The sequence below is a fragment of the Danio rerio genome, chromosome 15 (genome assembly GCF_052040795.2).
Source record: "Danio rerio strain M-AB ecotype USA chromosome 15, GRCz13ab, whole genome shotgun sequence".
Classification (NCBI taxonomy): Eukaryota; Metazoa; Chordata; class Actinopteri; order Cypriniformes; family Danionidae; genus Danio; species Danio rerio.
The window spans coordinates 39375346-39397537 of NC_141035.1; the positions used below are offsets into that span (position 1 = coordinate 39375346).

General features: G+C 33.7%; 1 protein-coding gene across 1 annotated transcript in view; it reads left to right on the forward strand.

The window, feature by feature from the left end:
- si:dkey-262k9.2 overlaps positions 1 to 22192 on the forward strand; it is a 40087-nt gene extending 17895 nt beyond the window's left edge. The window contains exons 3-8 of the mRNA XM_087284491.1: positions 2095 to 2139; positions 2598 to 2624; positions 6469 to 6549; positions 6653 to 6718; positions 9072 to 9114; positions 17904 to 22192. Coding sequence (XP_087140617.1) covers positions 2095 to 2139; positions 2598 to 2624; positions 6469 to 6549; positions 6653 to 6718; positions 9072 to 9114; positions 17904 to 17949 — 308 coding nt within the window. The 3' untranslated portion in view covers positions 17950 to 22192. The remainder of the gene's footprint in view (positions 1 to 2094; positions 2140 to 2597; positions 2625 to 6468; positions 6550 to 6652; positions 6719 to 9071; positions 9115 to 17903) is intronic.

Here is a 22192-nt window from a genome sequence, read left to right on the forward strand (position 1 = left end):
AATAATTTTAGACTTGACTGTGAATCTCCACTTCAGTAACATTTACACAGACCAAAAACTGTTCATATCTGTATTCTGAAGGTAATTATAGAGATAATGTAATGATCACCAGCGATCTAGCATTTGCAGATAGCTAGAAAACTATACATCTGCCACTTTACCAAACTACAAATCCCTTCATGCCCAGCACTCACCCACTAGTTCTAGATAACCTCTTTAATTTACACGCACAGCTGCAGATCATCCTCACTGAGTACTTGGACTGTATAAGCATCACAAACAGACTCAGAATTGTTCCTTGTTTCCATGTCTTGCTTTGTCTGGCTTTTGATTATTGGATTTTTCTTTGGATTGTGATAGTTTTCTGCCTGCCCTGACCTTTGCTTGTCTCTTGGACTACTCTTTTGGATATTCCTTGCTATTAATTTTTTTCTTCCTGTTTTAACCCCTGCTTGCTAACTATTCTCTTAAAATAAAGCTGCACATGGAACTCCATCTCTGTTGCCACCTGACCTATTTTACGAATTAACTCACACTGTACATATTTTGCGTGATTACATACATTTTAATTCTACAAATGTGATTTATTTAATATTTTAGTTGGCTGTCCGCTGTATTTTCAGAATTATGGAATGGAAAAAATAATTCCCAAATGCTTTCTCTAAAACCTTTAACTCTAATATGCCAAACAAATATTTTAAATACAAATCCATCCAACGTTTAGATTTGTTTGTGCTAGAAATACATGCAAATTTGTACAAATTTTATTAAATAATGCTTAATTTGTAGATTTTAACATTTTAATCAACTAGTAAAAAAAAGTGTGTGATTTTTTAATGTAATAAGTCAGCTGGGGAACTTTTGTGACAGTAGTTATTTGTTTAATTTTTACCTATTCACCGGCAGTGCCTTGCCCTCCCAATATGGCTTTTTGACCTTTTTTGACTAAAAATCAAAGTTACTTTTATTTAACCACCAAGTATTTTTTTTTTTATTCATTTTATTTTTGACCTGAAATGACTTCTCCAAAAAGATAATAAGACAATGTACAAGAGGCATTACTGTGGAAAAAAAAAAAATCTTAAAGTAAATTCAAGTATTTGCCAGGGTTATGAATAATTTTGGGCTTGACTGTAAGTCTCCACTTTGCCAACAGGTTTACATAGAGATTCTGTTATGATCACCAGCAATCTAGCATTTGCAGATCGCTGGAGAACTACAAATCCCATCATGCCCAGTATTCACACTCCAGTTGTAGATCACCTCTTTAATTCACACACACAGCTGCACATCATCCTTACTGATTACTTGGACTAGTTAAGCATCACAGACACAATCATTCTTTGTTCAGTATTCTTCCTTGGTCCATGTTTTGCTCTGTCTGGCTTTTGATTCTTAGATTGTGTTTTGGATTGCGATAGTTTACAGCCTGCCCTGACCTTTGCCTGTCTCTTGGATTACTCTTTTGGATTGCCTTTGCTATTAATGTTTTGACCCCTGCCTGCTGACCATTTTCTCAAAATAAAGCTGCATGAAGAACCCCATCTCTGTTGCCACCTGACCTCTCATTATAGATTCTTTCATACTGTACATATTTTGATTGATTACATACATTTTAATTCTACAAAACATAATTTATTTAATATGTTTGTTGGCTGTGTACTGTATTTTTAGAATAATGGAGTAAAAAAAAATCCCCAAATCCTATCTGTAAAAACCTTTACTCTAATATGCCAAACAAGTATTTTGTATGAAATCCATCCAAAGTTATATATATATATATTTTTTTTTTGTGCTAGAAATACATGCAAATTTGCATATATTTCTTAAACAACTAGTAACAAAAATGTGTGTTTCTTAATGTACTTAGTCATCTGGGGAAATTTGGTGACAGCAGTTATTTATTTATTTTGTACCTATTTACCTGTAGTGCCTTGTCCGCCCAATATGGCTTTTTGACCTTCAGTGGAATAACCACAAAATATATTCAGTTTTGACCTTTATGATATGTTTGTCATAAAGGTTATGTCATGGTTATGTTCGTGCGAATGATGACCTCTTATTTATTTCTTCATTTATTTTTCAAATCAACAGTTGCAGCATCAGACGACACAGAAGGAAATGCTTCAGGATATCCCAGTACGTCATTTCTCATGTTTATATGATGTTTTTTGACAATGTGATTGATTTTCAGTCTGTCCTGAGCAGGTCATACTTGTAATGTAATAAACAGTAAAAGCGATAGAACCTTCAATAAAATCAAGATGAAATAAAAAAAAATAATAATAATAATAATTAATGCTGGTTTACTGAAAAAAAATACTATAATACAGTAATTGTTGCATTTCTCCAAAACTATTGGGGCAATTTAAATTCTAACAATAGGTTTATGTAAAAATTAAGCCATAAAAATGATTTGTACAAATCCTTCGCCCAAAAAAAAAAAAAAATTATGTACTTTTTCTTATAATTTTGGGGTGAAATGTGACTCGTTTTATGTCATCTTTAAAGTTTAGTAATTTTTTATGTGCTGTTATGGTACATTATTTGAATTTGTATTGTCTTTTAATTCCCTCTCAACATTTTTATTTCCCTAGGTGATGATGAGGACGAGGTTGTAACCAGTAGGTGTTTTCCTTTCCTCTCGACAGGCTTTTACTGTAAGAAATGACCGACTCATCCACCGCATTAATTCCTGAAAGCAATCAATTAGCGTGTCCCAGCAGAACGCCGCTGATAACCCCGGCTCCATGCGCACTACTGTCCGTCCCCTTAATAGACGCCGACAGCCTCACTGAGCTCTCCTGTCCATCTTCATCAGCACAAATGATTGCTCTCTGATAGAATTACTGAGCTGTTAAAGCAAGCGCCGCTCACTGTAAAACTCTCCAATATGAGCACCGTCACTGTGATTCACTTTCCTGTCTAATTTCCAAGAAGATGTGAAATAATGTTATGATTAATAAGAAGAATTGGCTTGGAGATGCGGTGTTCTCTGCTCATATGGCTTGATGATATCAATGATAGCACAATGCTGTGCTGAAAATTAGTTTTAGTTATTAGTTTTAGTTGTTTTACTGTAGTTTTGGACAACTGCTAATTTGCAGCATGTTTGTAGTGTCCTGGTTAAAAGATGACTAAGTCTTTCACTGATGTTCACGATTCATTTATTGGTCACACTCCATAGAATTAGTTCACATTATTTCATCACGAATCACCGTAAGAACTAGAAAGAAAATAAACAAACAACAAACACAAAAAAATCCCGAAAATTAACACTAAGCCAACATAACAATTAAACAGTAATCATAAACAAATAAACCAAATTACCTTATTTTTCCCTCAAACCAGGAGCTATAACTCATGAAGGAGGAATCCGGGAAGCAACCGTATACATGTGCCCCCTTTACCGTGTTTCACCTAGCGTTCCATACTTTGTTTTCATTCATTACTGCACGCAATTTATACATCCTTCTGTTAAGCTCCGCAATTTTGACGTCATAATTAAAGTCCCCAAACAACTGAATTAATTCAACAAATCAACCCGTATACAAAATACAACACAACATAAAAAATAGATAAATTCAAAATCATAAACAAAGTAACACATTATTTCAAGTTTCTTTACAATGTTTTTCAAAACATAACATTTCTTTAAAGGTGCTTTTGACTCTTCTAAAGTATAAAAATACCACAATGTTTGCAGATATTTAAGAAACATGCTAACTGAAAAACAATGCTGAAGTCAGATATTCTCTTTGAAAATGTGAGTTACGTGCTGGAACATCTGTCTTTGAACTTATACATGATTGGAACCACTTGTAGGTAAATAGTAAATAGTGTAAATAGTGAGTAAATTTACATTTCTGGGTGAACTTTCCCAGCTAGCAAAATTCATGTGGCTTTAAATCCGGCCCACACCAGACACTTACATACTGTATGGCCCAGATACTGCATAGAATGATTGCACTTGGGCAGTCCGCACCTGTTTGCCAGATCTGGGTCACAATTAAGCCTTAGCAATATCACATATCAGCCAGAATTCGACCAAATGAACCAGAACTGACCCTATTATGGGCCACAGTTTGCTTTTATTCTGCCCCAGATCCGGCTCACACCAGATACTTACATCTGAACCACATACTGAATGGAATGATGGTTCTTGGGCGGTCTGCTCCTGTTTGTCAGATCTGGGCCACAAATAAGCCAAAGCAATACCACGTATCAGCCAGAATTAAACCAAATGAACCAGAACTGACCCTATTCTGGGCCACAGTTTGCTTTTATTCTAGTTTTAGTTATTAGTTTTAGTTGTTTTACTGAATTTTGGATATCTGCTCATTTAGAGCATGTGTTTCAAAACATGCAATTTTCCTAAAGGTGCTGTATGACTCTTTTAAAGTATAAAAATACCACAATATGTTTGCAGATATTTAAGAAACATGCTAACTAAAAATGCTGAAGTTAGATATTCCCTTTGAAAATGTGCGTTACGTGCTGGAACATCTGTCTTTGTTTTGGTAATTTATCACCCAATGCCAGTTTAGCCAATTATATTTCAGCACCCCGGGTTGCCTTTGTGGAAAACAGCATGTTTCATTGGTTCACTCAATAAGGCTCTCAAAGCATACGTCTACAACCAAAAATGTGACCTCTGATGGACAATAGTCACCTCGAAAATGAGACACAGATTCAGACTATAATAAATTAGCAAATAATATAAATATTACGAAGGTAAACATTAGATTGTAACCCTGTATCCTAACATCACGCTACGTGATGAGATTTGCAGTGATAAGCAAAATAGTGCACTTACTGCACTCCAAAGAAATGGTAATGTTAATAATCTAATTAACACACCTTAAATCTCTTTAACATCATTAAATGTAGATGCTGAATCAGTGATATGTTATGGCTTGCACTGAGTCACAGTTCTAAATTTCAATATCAAACATTTTATTTCATTTTCAAGATCTGAGGTAAACTATCTGCTGCTGCTTTCTGTAGTATGGAAATAAATGTCATGTGAAATGGCATTTAAACTTTGTGAGCATATAACACTGAATAAAGCACATGAGGTGTACCTGGGGATCATTGTCAGTTTTCTGTTGTTCAGCTGCAAGAAAGAAAAAAATATATAAATTTCAGGTGTTGGTTAGGACAAAAACTCCTATTAAAAAGGAAAATATTACCTCTATCGCGTGCCGTTATGTAGAACACAGTTTAAATCAGCCTTTAGGCTCAATAGTCAGGCTGTTGATGTTGTTGATGTTGTGCAATACTTAGCTCAACCACTAAGTTGCAAACTTACATTCTGCACCTTTAAAGGATTAGCTCACACACACACAAAAAATAAATAAATTTACGCACTATTTACTCAACCCCAAGTGGTTCCAAACCTTTATGAGTTTTCTTATTCTGCTAAAGACAAAAGAATATATTTTGAAGAATGATAGAAACTGGTACTTCCATAGCAGGAAAAACTAATATTACGGAAGTCAATGGTTATCGTAAAAAAAAAAAAAAGAAAAAAATCACTTATTTTTTATTTACGAGAAAAAAGAAATCAAGCAGGTTTTGAACAGGTGAGGAGTGAGTAAATGATAACAGAATATTCAGTTTTGGATGAACCATTCCTTTAAATTAGCTTATTTAGGCATATACATGAAAAAGCTTATTTATTGACAGTCTTAGTTCTATCACTTTAAAGTAATAAACACTGTACATCTCTCTATATTTAAGCTAAAACACTGCTTCATGTATGTATGTATGTATGTATGTATGTATGTATGTATGTATGTTTGTTTGTATGTATGTATGTATGTATGTATGTATGTATGTATGTATGTATAGTTGTTTGTACTTTAATTTTAGTAGTCTTATTTCTTTATTTTTTTATTTTTAAAAATGAATCCGCATTGCAACTAACAAGTTTACAATGGTAATAAAGCCTGTTGTTAAGTTTTTAATGATTTATATAGGAATCATAAAGCTTTGTTCAGTTATTTCATCTTTATTTACAAGTAGCAGGCTATTTACAGCTTTTATTTTATTTTTATTTTATTTATTTTTATTTTATTTTATTTCTGTCTATTCACATTCCGTCCCTTTGTGCTCCCTAGCGGCATTGTCGTAAACTGCTTTTACACCTAAAAAAAATTCTTAATTCCTTAGTCCCACGGTGGCACCGCACATGGCGGTAATGGTCATTTTAAAGTGTCACCCACTCTATGAACACAGAAACTGTGATGGACGGTAACTTAGCCATATTAAATCACTACTGTACTTAAATATTTGTTATTAAGTGTTGTACTTAAGCAGATGATTTATTTATTTTTTATTATTATTTTTTTTTGGAAAGGTTTATTTTCATTTCACCCTATTTCAAAACTCCTCTGCATTACATAATAAAAAATGTCAATTTGAAAAGGAGAAATGATGTTTACCTTGCTTACTTTTTCCCCTCAGTAAATACAAGACCTGTTCAATTTGAACCACCTCAACCAGCTCCTGGGTCGGATAAATCTAAAGGAGACAATGAATCTGGAGGTTGGAGAAAAAAAAAGCCTTAGATTCTTCTATTTATGGATTAATTAAAATTTCAGTTTTGGAGTTATTAAATATGCATCTTTGTTTTCTGAATCATTTTCAGATGGAATTCTGATAATCATCATCGCTGCTGTTAGCGTCGCTGTTCTGGCCATTGGCAGTATTGCAGGTAATTAATGTTGAATTGCAGCAAACTCTACCACACAAACAACCATTTACTAGACCATACTACAGTGTGCTAATACATTTATATTCCAAAAAGTCAAGCATATTTATAACAAGAATCATTTGATGACATATTAAAAGGCTTAATTTTTTGGGTGAACTAGCCCTTTAAATACTTTATTTCCCTTTAGTTTCAAATCAATGAATTTTTATCTTCTGTTAAACACAAAAGAATATATATATATATATATTCTTTTATATATATATATTCTTTTATTATATATATATATATATATATATATATATATATATATATATATATATATATATATATATTTTTTTTTTTTTTTTTAAATGTTGGAAACCTGTAACCATTGACTTCTATAGTATTTATTTTTTTATACAATATAAATCAATGGTTACAGGTTTTCAGTGTTCTTCTAAATATAGTAAAGGAACTTATAAATGATTGGAACTATTCGTGGGTGAGTAAATAATAAGTACATTTTTATTTTGGGAGAACTGTCCCTTTAAGGATCACAGTCTAGCCGCAAAATACAAACTTATTATATTTTAGTGGCTAATTCGTATGAATTTGTTTGATCTGATTCCTATATTTTAGTATGATTTGCTCATCCCTCAATGACAATGTAAGATAGTTAGCTTTTCGTGTGAGATCTGGCTGACATTACTCATTATTATCATTTTTAACTGTTATACTTCACAGATATCCTGCAAAGCACTAGGTTTTGTTCAGTTGTTTTGTAAGGCATATTCAGAACAAGAATCATTTGATGACATAATAAAAGGCTTTATTTAAAAGGGCTAGTTCACCCAAAAAATCATTTACTCCCCCTTGGTTTGTTTCAAATCTGCCTGAGTTTCTTAATTCGGTTAAACACAGAAGAAGATATTTCCAAAAAAATGTTGAAAACATGATACCATTAATTCTATTCTAATTTATTTTTATACTATCAAGGGTTACAGGTTTTCAGCTTTCTTTAAAATATCTTAAAAGGACTTATAAAAGTTTGTAACCACTTGTGGGTGAGTAAATAATGAGTAAATTTTCATTTTGGGTGAACTGTCCCTTTAAGGATCATAGTGCAGCCCCAAAATTCAAACGATGAATTTGATTTATAGGCAAATTCTATTAATAAGTTTGATCTCTTTAATATATTTTAGTATGCTTTGCTCAATGGCAATGTAAGGGTAGTTTGTTTCCTTGTGAGATCTAGGCCTAATTTACTCATTTTTTAACATTATACTTTACTGTATATTATTCTAAATCCTTAATCCCACTAGGTTTTGCTCATTTGTCTTGTAAGGCATATTTAGAACAAGATTAATTTGATGACATATTAAAAGGCTTTATGTAAAGGGCTAGTTCACCCAAAAAATCATGCAGCCCTGAAATACAAACTAAATATAATTTAGCGGCTAATTCGTATGAATTTGCTCGATCCCATTCGTATATTTTACTATAATTTGCTAATCACAATAGTTGGATTTGAAAGTGGGATTTGAGCCCAACTCCTCTTAAAAATTGTTTAAAAGAAAATTGCATGAATAAGAATTAGCCACAAAATGAGATCGGTTTCCTTGTGAGATCTGGCCTAAATGACTCATTATTATAATTTTTAATCATTATACTTCACCGATATCCTTCAAACCACTAGGTTTTGCTCATTTTTTATTAATTTAAAATATAATTAACTTTTGTATGGACATGCATTCTTTTCAATATATTAATACATACAGGTCACAATACATTTGCTGTTTATGATTGCACAAGTACATCTGAAACACTTAATTAAAGAAGCTTTATTTACTTTGAATAAATGTCTATGCATACTAATGAACTTTTGTAAATTTGTTTTAAAATCCACCCATATGGGAGGTCGTTTATTTAAAAACACAATAGATTTTAATATTATGCATTATAAAACTATTTTTTGTTATTTTTTGTTAGATATTTTCAGTAATGAAATCCATCAAAATGAGTTGCAGTAAGTTCAAACAAATTAATAAACAGAATTTCCATAATCTTCTAATCTAAAATAAGCATTTATGTCTCTAAAGCTGTATTGTACGTAAAACTGCAGTAGTGCATCTCAGTGCCCATGCAAATATATGAAAATGCGCGAGTGCTAGAACCACACTTTACATATGAATGCCTACGACTACTAATGTGATCACGTTGCAGATGCAAACAAAGGAATACTTCCTTCTAATTTTACATGTTACATGTGTTATGCAAGGCCATTCAGTCCTGCGGTTTTAGTTTTAACAGTGCCAATTTTTAACCTGTAATGCCAAATACATTAATAAATAAACATCTTCTTTTTTCATTACAGCTATTTTCCTTCTCAGACGCCACTTGCAAAGCCGAGAACAAGGGTAAGACGGTCGCTTTTTTGAAAGAAATTTAAAATGATTTTCACGTAGTGGCTTGTTACCTGCCCATTATCAAGACTTTGCCAGTTTATTTTTTTACTTATAAAGTAAATCCCTAATCATTCTCAATTCCTTAACTCGGCAATTACCTTAATAACTATTATTAAGCAGCAGATTAGGAGTTTATTGAGGTAAAAGTCATAGTTAATGGTTTGACAAGAATTTTACTTTGAAAAGGGACTACACATATACAGTTGAAGTCAGAATTATTAGCTTCCCTGAATTATTAGAGCCCCTGTTTATTTTTTCCCCCAATTTCTGTTTAACGGAGAGCAGATTTTTTCAACACATTTCTAAACATAATAGTTATAATAACTCATTTACAAATAACTGTTTTATTTTATCTTTGCAATAATGACAGTACATAATATTTTACTAGATCTTTTTCAAGACACTTCTATACAGCTTAAAGTGACATTTAAAGGCTTAACCAGGTGAATTAGGTTAACTAAGCAGGTTAGTGTAATTAGGCAAGTTATTGTATAATGATGGTTTGTTCTGTAGACTATCAAAAATAAAAATTGCTTAAAGGGGCTAATAATTTTGACCTTAAAATAGTGTTTAAAAAAAAAATAAAAACTGCTTTTATTCTAGCCAAAATAAAACAAATTAGACTTCATCCTGAAGAAAAAATATTATCAGACATACTGTGAAAATGTCCTTCCTCTGTTAAACATAATTTGGGAAATATTTAAAAAAAAAACAAAGGGGGCTAATAATTCTGACTTTAACTGTATATACTGTACTTACTGTTTATAATGTTATTTTAAAAATCAAAGCTTGCTGGGATGAATACAGCAAATCCATTTAGACAGAAATGCATGTCTCTATGAAGTTTCTATCTGTGTGTTTTTACACAGCAAAAATGTTTTTCTTGGAGTTTTTGTCTCGTTTCTATAAATACACAGTAAAAATATGTATTTACACAATAAGTACATTGTAATAAACTATTAGTTCCAATGTAAGTACATATTAGTTAAGGCCCAAATATCTAAAAAACTTCTCAAATTAAAAAGCATTTTATAAAAGTCTAAAGGTTTATAGAAATAATGTCAAAATTAAGAGTTATTTCCTAAAATATGTTAAATAATCTGCCAATAGGGTAAGAAAAATAATATTACAGTATGTCAAAATGAGAGAGAGAAAAAAAACAAGATTATTTTTCTTACCCCATAGGTAGATTATTTTGCATGTTTTAAGGAAAAACTCACTTAATTTTTAACATATTATTTTTTAAAACAAGACAATGTTTTACATTCTAGAAAATGCTTCTTGTTTTAAACATTTTTAGATATTTAGACTATAGACAAGACAAAAACTCTAAGTAAGAAAAGTGTTTGTTTTTTTTTCCTGCAGTGTATGTGTATAGAGGTTTGATAATATCTGATGTTATTTCATGCTCGCTATAATTCTGAGAATATTGAAGCTGAAGCTATTTACACAAGCACACCAGCTTGATTATTAGTTGCTCTGCATGGTCCCACTTCTTATCTAAAGAAGGATTTGGCAGCGCTTACTGGAAAATTGGTGAAAAAAAAAAAAACAATTCTCACCTTTAGCTTACTTGACACTCTGTCTTGAGTGACACATCTGAGTTTAGACACACAAGGCTTCTGGAAAGCTCCACCCCATCTTCAGCTTTTGGGGTGGTCCAACCAGTCTGATAGGTAACAGTTCTCCGAATCCCAGGTTACCCACTAAACACAAGACGACATGAGTAGGCGAGACAATAGAGGGCCATGTGAAGGAGGGATAGGCCACCATTAGCAGCGCGTTGGTACATGTGCACCGATGACTCCTCTTTCCAGCCATCTGTCAAATGCCCCTCAAGCCCTGAGCTGTTAGAAACAAAAAGAAAGAGGGAAAAAAAGACAGAAAACAAGCCAGGTGCTGACTAATATGAACAAGATATGACCTGCTAAACCCTGAGAGAGTTTACACTGTGGGAATATTCCATGACTACTGCATAAAAAAAATAGTATTTAGAAAAATAAGAAATTTGGGATTTTTTTTGGTGTGTGTTTGTTTGTTATAGTTGGACAAATACAGTTAGGGACCAAACTACCCAAACCAGTTTGTATGTTTATAAAGGAGAGAGAAGGAACAAGGAAGAAAGAAAAAAAATAAGGTGTTGCATTTTGTAAGAATTATTATTGTTCTTCATGCAAACACAGGTATAATCACATACTGCACATCCTTAGCTTGCATTAGTATGGCAAATGACTTCAATTTATCTTTTATAGTGACATTTCAAAATGATTCATTATCTTGATCATGTTTAGGCCATTTCAAGACTTTTATTATGGTTTGTTTTTTATTACCCTGCTCTATACACTTACCGGCCACTTTATTAGGTACACTTATTCAACTGCTTGTTAATGCAAATTTCTATGCATGGCAGAATCTTAATGCATTTAAGCATGCAGACATGGCCAAGACGATCTGCTGCTTTTCAAACTGAGCATCAGAATGGGGAAGAAAGGGAATGTGAGTGACTTTCAATGTGGAATGGTTGTTGGCGCCAGACAAGCTGGTCTGAGTGATTCAGAAACTGCTGATCTACTGGGATTTTCACGCACAACCATCTCTAGGGTTTACAGGGAATGGTCTGAAAAAGAGAGAATATCCAGTGAGCGGCAGTTCTGTGAGTGCAAATGCCTTGTTGATATCAGAGGTCAGAGGAGAATGGCCAGACTGGTTGGAGCTGATAGAAAGGCAATGATAACTCAAATAATCTCTCGTTACAACCGAGGTCTGCAGAAGAGCATCTCTTATGAGACAACACGTCCAAACTTGAGGTGTATGAACAACAGCAGCAGAAGACCACACCGGGTGCCACTTTTGTCAGCTAAGAACAGGAAACTGAGGCTACAATTTGCACAGGCTCACCAAACAATGCAATTACAATACAATACCATTAAACAATAGACGTTTGGAAAAATTTTGCCTGATCTAATGAGTCTCGATTGCTACTGCGACATTCAAATGGTAGAGACAGAACATGAAAGCATGGATCCAGCATGCCTTGTGTCAACAGTTCAGGCTGGTGGTGGTGGTGTAATGGTGTGGGGGATACACACTTTGGGCCCATTAGTACCAATTGAGCATCATGTCAAAGCCACAGCCTACCTGAGTATCGTTGCTGACCATGTCCATCCCTTTATGACCACAGTGTATCCATCTTCTGAGGGCTTCTTCCAGCAGGGTAACGCACCATGTCATAAAGCGTAAATCATCTCAGACTGGTTTCTTGAACATGACAATGAGTTCACTGTACTCAAATGGCCTCCATAGTCAGCAAATCTCAATCCAATAAAGCACCTTTGGGTTGAACGGGAGATTCGCATTATCGATGTGTAGTCGACAAATCTGCAGCAACGTGCGTAATGCTATCATGTCAATATGGACCAAAATCTCTGAGGAATATTTCCAGTACCTTGTTGAATCCATGCCACACAGGATTAAGGCAGTTCTGAAGGCAAAAGTGGGTCTAACCCAGTAAGGTGTACCTAATAAAGTGGAAAGTGAGTGTACAATATGTGCAAATGAAGACAAAATTATCAGCTCCCCTCTGTAATTAGAATTGTTTCAAAAATTTCCCAAATGCTGTTTATTAAACATAACAGTTTTAATAACCTATTTCTAATAAAGATTTTTTTTTTTTTTTTTAGCTATTTTGCACTATTAAGGTACTATTATTCAGCATAATTTAAAGGCTTACCTATAGGTTAATTAGGCAAGTGAATGGACAACAGTGATTTGTTCTGTAGCTGTGAGCCGATTTTTAGAGTTACTACATATATACATACATTGGTCCATTTGAACAAAACTAATTTATTAAACAGATAAATTTATTCAAATGTTATTTTAAATCAAGCAAAATATTACAAAAAATAAACAAATAAAACAAACTACAAAATTTCTACTAGATTTTAGATTTTTTTCTTGATTGTTCCTTTTTTATTTATTATTATTCCCTAACAAATACATTTGGGTGTACTCATTTTGGACCATTATCATAGGATATTTGGTTAGACGTGCTACAGATTTGGCTTCAGTACTGACTAAAATAATGTAAACGCACAAATCTATTGTTTAGCATCCTATAGAAAATTTAAAAGAGATTGGTAAGGGGTGTTCTCATACTTATGATGTATATGGGACATTCCATAAACGTACATAATCTGTCCCTGAAATAAAAACATGAATACATTTAATCTCCAAAAAATTCTAAAATAGACTAATGGTTGATTTTTGTGAGTTGTTCTGTAAAGGAATGTGTCAATCATTTGGTTCTTAGATTGTTTTCTTTATTAAAAACACTATACAAATTTGCAAACCCTGTCATTGCCCTTGTCTTCAGCCCAACTGAACCTACAGCTTTAACAGTTTTGTTATTTAGAAGAAAAAAAATCTGAAATAGCAAAGTTTAAGTTGTTATCGTTCACATCAAATGATTAAAAAAACGAAATTATAAATAAATTCTACAAATAAATACTATTTCACATTTGACCTCATGTTTCTGTCAGTCCTGTCACATTTGCTATGGCTCTGAGGAAGTGGCATCATTAGTGACATCATTTGACAAGGATGGCTTCTATCATTGAATTATATGATTTTATGCTTGTTTTTGTTTGAGTTTTTGAGGAGGACAAGAATTAAGGTCAGTTCCAGTCACATTTATTATAGGTTAAAATCTACATTTCTGGAAGAATGTCCCATATATACTGAGAAAATATCACTTTACAAACTGTATTGTGCATACATCATTTAAAAAAACGGCATATTAGTCAATAATATTACTGAAATTAAAATAAAAAAACTGAATATATATTTACACACATTAAAGTAAAACAAAAAATCGTTGGATTTATCCACGCTTGTGGGCCTACGCTATTATTTGACCTCAGAATACTTCCAATAAGTCAGTTTTATGATGTCTTTAGTGCATTTTCATCCATTCTGAAGCTTAAAAATACCCAGTCTATATTCATTTGGAACAACATCAGAGTGAGTCAAGGATGAAAAATTACATTTCGCAGGGACCCTTTTCTCTTAAGGTGACAAAATGAATGCGGTTATAAGATAAAAAAAAAAACCTTCCTTTCTTTCTTTCTTTTTTTTTTGGGTCTCTCTGATTGTTTTGCAAAGCACAGAAAAAGGAAAGCACCGCATTGTTCTCTCTTTCTCTCTCACGTCCTGTCCCCCCTACTTTGTGGCCTATCGCTGTCCTCCTGATAGGTTGTGTAACTGAATTTGGCTGCCGCGCTCACCTGTTTTGCACAGTAATCAGTTTCGGCGACTTGCTGAGTATGGCGATATGCGAGAAGAGAGAGCGAGTTTGTCTGACACCTGCCTCCACACAGCCAGCTTAAAGATCCTCTGTTTTCTCTCCCTTTCTTTATTGAGGTTAAATTCTTCTGCAGGATTACAGGTTACCTCAGGGGAATGCAGTTAGCTGAGCCACGGCTTTTTCCCCCCCTTCTTCTTCTTCTGCGGTGTTGAGTGATAGGGTGGCTGAAAGGGGCTTAATCACACAGCAACCACAGGATCAACACTGAAGCTTTTCTGAGCATGTTCACAGAAAGCACACACTCAATAATAATAATAAAAAAAAATATATATATGATAAAAGCCCCACGAAATGCCTTGAGGGGCAAGTAAAAAGTTGATAAAGCAAGGCAAACTGCGCAGGAATTCATCACAGAGCAAATTAAACAGCATTACCTGAGGAGAGCGAGTCTGCATACATGTGTTTGAATAGCGTGAATGCGCCACAAAGAGCTCCATTCATCTTTCTGCTCAAGCATGGAGCCGAATCTCCAGCTATTCAGAATGAATGTCAGGGTTAAGCTTCTCTCGCATATGTGTGTATGTTTTGCCTTAAGTATAACCTGACCCACAGCTGACCCTATTCTTCAGTGATATCAGCGCGGCTGTGTACATTTACACGAGCATTGTCGACGATTTGAAGATGTTGAATGGGCCTTGTAGATATTTAGCTTTGGTGTGTCTGAACCGTATTTAAATGGGTCAGGTATCGTGATTTCCTTGATCTTTTCAAATAACTGTATTACAAAAAAGACCATTTAGTGATTTTAAGAAATCTTCGCATATCATGTAACATTAGATTAGAGTGTGAATAGAGACTGCAACTTCACTGACATTGCATGTACTGTATATGTGTTAAAAATAAAGCTGCCGGTTGTCAGATGTACAGGACTTTTGAGCAGATATGTTTAGAATTATAAAGGAGGCATAAAAGTTGTGTGAATATAGACTTTATGGGCTTTATTACCATTTTATTTAGGTTATTACTTACTATAATTCATGGGTTTACAATCATCTGTGGATTACATTAAATGTCAAAAATGTCATTTGTTATTTATCACGTCATTTTTATAATGCAATTTGTAATTTACCTTATTTTTAGGAGTTTTATTGATTATTACGATAAGAGTTATTACTTTATAAGGTATTATTATGTAATTATATAAGTTTGACTTTTTTGTTTGTACAGTATGTAGAGCTTTGACTTTAAGAAAAACACAGCATGAATACAATCCGCCAACTTATCCAGCATATGTTTTTAAACAGCGGATGCCCTTCCAGCTGCAACCCATCTCTGGGAAACATCCATACACATTCATACACTACGAACAATTTAGCCTACCAATTTACCTGCATGTCTTTGGACTTGTGGGGGAAACCAGAGAGCCGGAGGAAACCCCTGCAAACGCGGGGAGAACATGCAAACTCCACACAGAAATGCCAACTGACCCAGTCGAGGCTTGAATCAATCACCTTCTTGTGAAGCGACAGCACTACCCACTGCGCCAGGATAAATACAATTTATTATTATTATTGTAACTCACCGGTCCTACGGCAGCCAGCCCGGTCTGAGCTGTAATCGAACCAGCGATTCTTCACATGGGAGTTGGTTACTCTAACAAGGAGACTAAAGGCCATGGCTTCTAGTGTCTGTCGCTAGTGCACCTTTTGAGTTCAGAGGAGTGTAGTTTACCTGAACGTCGCTAGCTTGCCTCCGGTTACACTCAGCTCTCTAAACCACACTACCATCCCGGACGAGCCCCCATGTGTGACCCACCAGTCTTACTGTACCTAGCCCAGTCTGAGCCAGGATCGAATTGATGATTCTTTGCGTGGGAGTCAGTTGCTCTAACAAGAAGGCTAAAGGCCATGGACTCTAGTGTCTGTTGCTAGAGCACTTTTTGAGGTCAGAGGGGTGAGGTTTACCCACCCGCTTCGAATGTTATCATTTAATTGAAAGGACATTATCAGTGGTTATCAGCTGATAGATATGGGCCAGTAAACTACTAGTAGGTGCAGAAGGCTGTTATCATTCATTCACATGGTTAATCAGCTATACTAATAGAGAAGACTCAAGATCCAGATCTGTTTTTATATTACTGTGACGGTTGGGTTTACGGTTGAGGTAGACGTTAATAAAAAACACAATGGGAAATTTAATAAATAATCTAAATAATTCTTGTTAACTTCCAGCCGCAGTCGTATATGATCTATAGCTGATTAGCCATGTGGATGGATGATCACAGCCTTCTGAGCATACTAGTAGATGCAGAAGGCCTCTTCTGGCCCATATCTATCAGGTGATAACCACTGATAAAACCCATTCAATCGAGTGATAACATTTAAATTGTATCAGTTTACCAGCAAAGTAATTTGCTGGCTGGCCTTCGTTACATTACTGTTATCATTAAAAGTATTTTTGTAAATTATATATGAGGTTGTATCAGTGTCAAAAAACTATTGGAACATTTCTTCATTATTTTGTTGATAAAAAACACAGAATACATGTTTTTTAATTTATTTATAATAATATAATTATTAAAACAGGGAGTAAGATTTACATTGTAAAAAGTGAACACACACAAAAAAAAAAAAAATATATATATATATATATATATATATATATATATATATAAAATTATATTATATATCAACACAAATCTCATGGCAATTCGTAACTTTTTCATTAAGTGGCTAATTCGTACAAATTCGTACGATCTAATTCGTACATTTTAGTACGATTTGCGTATCCCCCTATGACGGTTGGGTTTAGGGGTGGGGTTAGGTGCCACGCCTCCTTTTTAAAATCGTACATTTTCTTACGACTGAACTCGTACGAATTCGTACGAATTAGCCACTAAACTGCCAAATTGTAAAATACTTACGTTTTTTTAATTTCTTACGTTTTCAGGATGTATATATATATATAAAATCAAGCAATAATTTAAACTGGAAAAAATAGGTGTTATCAATTAAACTAATTTAAGTTCATACAACTGCTCTAAATACTAAATAACATAGTAAAAACATGGCATTGCAATTTTCCCCAGTTTAAGCTAAAAAACAGAAAAAATCTGTTTTTAAAAATTGAGAAACGCTGTTTTGAACACTAAATTTTTTAAAAAATATGAGTAAAATTATCTAATCTCATGACCCATTTAAAAAAAATGAATTAAAATGGAAATAAATACAATAAATAAAATGAATCTAATTAAATAACTTTTATTGGGACTTCATTTTGGCATGCATGATTGAAATATTTGTCATTAAATCTATTATGTGTTTTAATTCCAAAAAAATCCTCAAAAGGGAAACGCAGAGCAACAAGTCCTAAAGATTAAATCAAAGTCAGCACAGTGAACGTCCTGTTCTCATCTCTCTTTCTCTGTGTGTTTCTCCAGGGTTTATTCTGTGCCAGCGGAACAAGGACACAAAGCTGCTGTCTAACCATCAGGGCCTTTTCACATCTCCTCTCCACTGGATCCTTCAGGGACGTGCTGAACGCATGCAATTTCTCATCCAAACATCTCTCTCTTTATATATATATATAGCCAATTCTATAATGACAGATGAGAATGTGTCGCTCTCGTGAATTCTCAAAGAATAGTTTTTAAATGCACAAAGTGCGCCATTAATGCACACATGTCAGATGTCGCACTCACAAAGTCCTTGAACTGTGCTCTTATTCACCTGCAATGTTTTTCTGTATTTAAATCCAGGCTCGAAGGTGAAGTGTGTAATATTTTCAGCCTTTTAGACACAAGTAAGCCATTCATGGTTGTTTTTTTCCACATGAAAAGTATAAACAAACACTGTGGGTCTGCTTATTTGATGGAACAACATCGGCTCAACCAATGGCAAGAATCCGGGGTGGGGCTATCCATTTAAATAGCCAGTGATGAAAAAACAAACAGCTGCTTATTTTTTATTTTTCCCTTTCCAGTACTCTGATATTACCTGTCCACAGTGCTGACAAAATCTCCCCAGTTAACAGATAAAACTGGTCTTTGGCTCTCTGATTATTTGACAAAAGAGAGAAAGAAGTAGAGAGAGAGAGAGAAAAACAAGTGGAAAAGTGGCTTCTGAACACTTACTTGTTGAGCGGTGAATTAATCAGCGGCTTTAAAAGATGTTGTTTTCTTTTCCCTGTCTTTCGCTTCGGCCAAACTCCTCTACAAGCACTGCAGATTGTAAATAGCTGTGGGATGCTGGGTCGTAGATTGATGCTTCATATATACTGCTGGCTTTAATGGGGATGGAGAGAATCTGATAGAATGAGGACACTCATAGAATAGAACGAAAGCAAGATTCCACCACATATCAATCAATGAGTACGTTTACATGGACACCAATAACCTGATTTAATACAATAAAGATAATGCTCTGATTAAGAGTCTACCATGTAAACAGCAATATTTTATTCATTTAATCCCATTAGGATCATAGTCAAACTAAATAGAAATCGGATTAAGACATGTGGAGCATTATTGAAGTGCAGAACAGACATGTAAACATCTTAATCAAACTATTACCATTTTTTACCAGGTATTTTTTTTTCTTTCTATTTGGCGTGCGGTATCAAATTCCATTAAAACACCAGTCCTTACTTCATACTCGCATCCAATACCTCAGTTGTCATGCAGGGGGCATAAATGAAAAGTTGCTGAAGTCCTCAGATAAAAATTTAAACACTCGAATTTACATGAAACTGGAGAAAACGTGGATAGCGATAGCACAGTGACGCAATGACGTTAATCCAACTGTGCTACAACATGTAAAACGAAAACATTCAAAAAGCAACTTATATAAATACCTTAATCATATCATTATCTTATTCAGATGAAGGCAAATAATTCGATTACTGATGTCCATGTAAACATAGTCAATCAATAAATCAATCAATCAATCAACCAATTGACTAAACCACAAACCAAGCAAACAATCAACCAAACAATCAATCAGTCAACAAACCAATGAACCAACCTACCAATAAATCAATCAACCAACCAAATAACCTAACAATCAATCAATCAATCAATCAATCAATCAATCAATCAATCAATCAATCAATCAATCAGCGGACTAACCTACCAACCAAGTAACCAATCAATCAATTAAGGTCTGCGTCCGAAACATTTGAATTTACTACTCGACCTTTAGAAAAGTATGTTCTATAGTATGAATATGAGTAGTATGAATAGAACTTGTGCGAAACGTACTACAGCTGCCATTTTATCTTGAATTTTCTTGTGGTGCATAATAGGATAGTGTAGTGTCCATCTAATGCGCACTTCAGAATCTCATCCGGGTACTTCTCGCATGCTGTTTTTCAAATTCTATGAATTCGGACATACTACTCGGCTCGCATACTCTTTTTAGCGTACTATATTGTATGGAAGTATGCAGTTTTGGACGCAGCCAATAAATCAACCAACCAACCAATGAACAAACCAAGCAACTAATCAATCAATCAATCAATCAATCAATCATCAAACCAAGCAACCAATCAACAAAACAATCAATCAACCAACCAATCAATTAACCACCTTCTCAATCAACCAGTCAATAAACAAACTTAGCAATCAATCAATCAATCAATCAATAAATCAACAAACCAATTAACTAATCAATCAATCAACTAAACAACCTACCAATCAATCAATCAAAACAATTGTAATTCAGCCTAGTTTATATCTTGTGATTCATAGAAAAAATCTGAATTGCAAAATAGCAAGACAGAAACCCAAAATATTGAGTTTATTTTTCACCATTTAGATTTTTCTATAACACTTTATTTCAGGTAACAATTCACACCATTAACTACTGGCTTATTACTTGCTTATTATTAAGATGTTAATTGTTTATTAGCACTTATATAGCATCTTATTTATCAACTTATATAGATCTTTTTTACATCCATACTTTTACTCAATACCTAACCCCAACCTTACTATTAATAAGCAGCTAATTAGTACTTTATTGAGCTAAAAGTCTTGGTTAATTGTTTGTTCATAGCATGAATTGTACATTAAAATAAAGCGTGACTAATTTCTTCTTTTTAAAAGTGTTTTTATAGACTTAAATTCATATATGGATAGTGGACACAATATAATTATAAAATAACAATAAACTCAGAATAACGCAGCCCAGGCTTATTCTGATTATGTACCCCTACAGTATATACATTTCTGGAGAGCAAAACACGTTTCAGGAGCTAAATTTTTTTTAGCTGATAAGCAAGAAAAGGGATAGTATCATACCACCCAGTATCATTTATTTTAAAGACGAAAAGCAGCTTTCACTACATAATTCGGATCTCCAGAAACGTGTATATAGGGCTACGTTTTCAAAATGAGCCACGTTGGAATTACAAGGATAAAGTCGGAATTTGTATTGCAAAATTTAGCTTTACAAAATGTAACTTTTCTTGCTAAGTTGTATTAAATTTGGTTTAATAACTTTGTAAGTTCATATGTTGTAAATTTGTAAAAACAAACAAACAAAAAGTCGGCTGAAAAATTTACTCTGAATTGTGAGATATAAACTCCCGTATTTCGTCATTCACTCTGTTCTTCTCATTTCTCATTTAACTTGCAACCTGTGAGTTTAAGAAATAAATAATAAATAATATAATTACGAAAAAAAAATTACGTCATAGATTGAAAATACTGCGACATACATAGAGTAAAAAATAAAGTCTGAATTATACGTTTTTATCTTGTAGTTGTAAGGTATGTGAGGTGAAAAAGAAATCACAATTAAATGTATTTTTATTATCATTATTTTTCATGGTGGAGAAAACAGTGGGGTTCAAAAGTCTATAAGTGGAAATATTTAGCAGTTTTTAGCACAAATTATTTTATCAGCATGGCAATTTACCAATAAATAAATATACTATGCAATATTAACAAATCATTTTAAATTAAAAAGACAGTATTTAAATCATAGGTCTCAAACTCTATTCCCGGAGTGTTTCGCTTCAACCCTTATCAAACACAGCTCATCCAACTAATCAAGGTGTTCAAGACTACTAGAAACTATTAAGCAGGTGTGAGTTGGAGGTGGTTGGAGATAAACTACTATATGCAGAGCTGCGGCTCTCAAGGAATTGAGTTTGAGACCATTGATTTAAATGTAAATTTTCAGTTTTTCAGTGTGGACTTTTGGACTTGTCTGCATCTACAGCATCATCGACCAAAACTAAGACACTATAGCAAGCAGCTTACTTTTATCTTCCCCTTTCTCTCTCATCTTCCTTTTTCCCTTCCATTTTTTTAGATTAAAATGGAAATCAATCAAAGCCCTTTTAGTCAGAGTCTCAAGACGCCCTGTGTCTCGGCTCTTTATTCGGAATTTACACAAAGGCGGCAGGCTGGCAAACACTTTTAACACACTCTTTCGTGAGGAGAAAGTTTTTCATCACTTTCTTACAGTACAGTTCATTCATGAATGGAAAATTAACTCATTCTTTACTCACCCTTATGAAATTTCAGATCTGTATGAAGGTCAAAGCATCAAAATACAATTACTTTTATTAATTTGATCAAAATGGAAAGCATACTTTGAGCAGGTGGTGTTGACTTTAATACTTTCAATACATTTTATGAAAATATATATTTTTTTAAATGTGGGTGAAATAGTTTCCTCATCATTTAGTGTAAGGAAATAAAATAAAACATTCATTCATTAA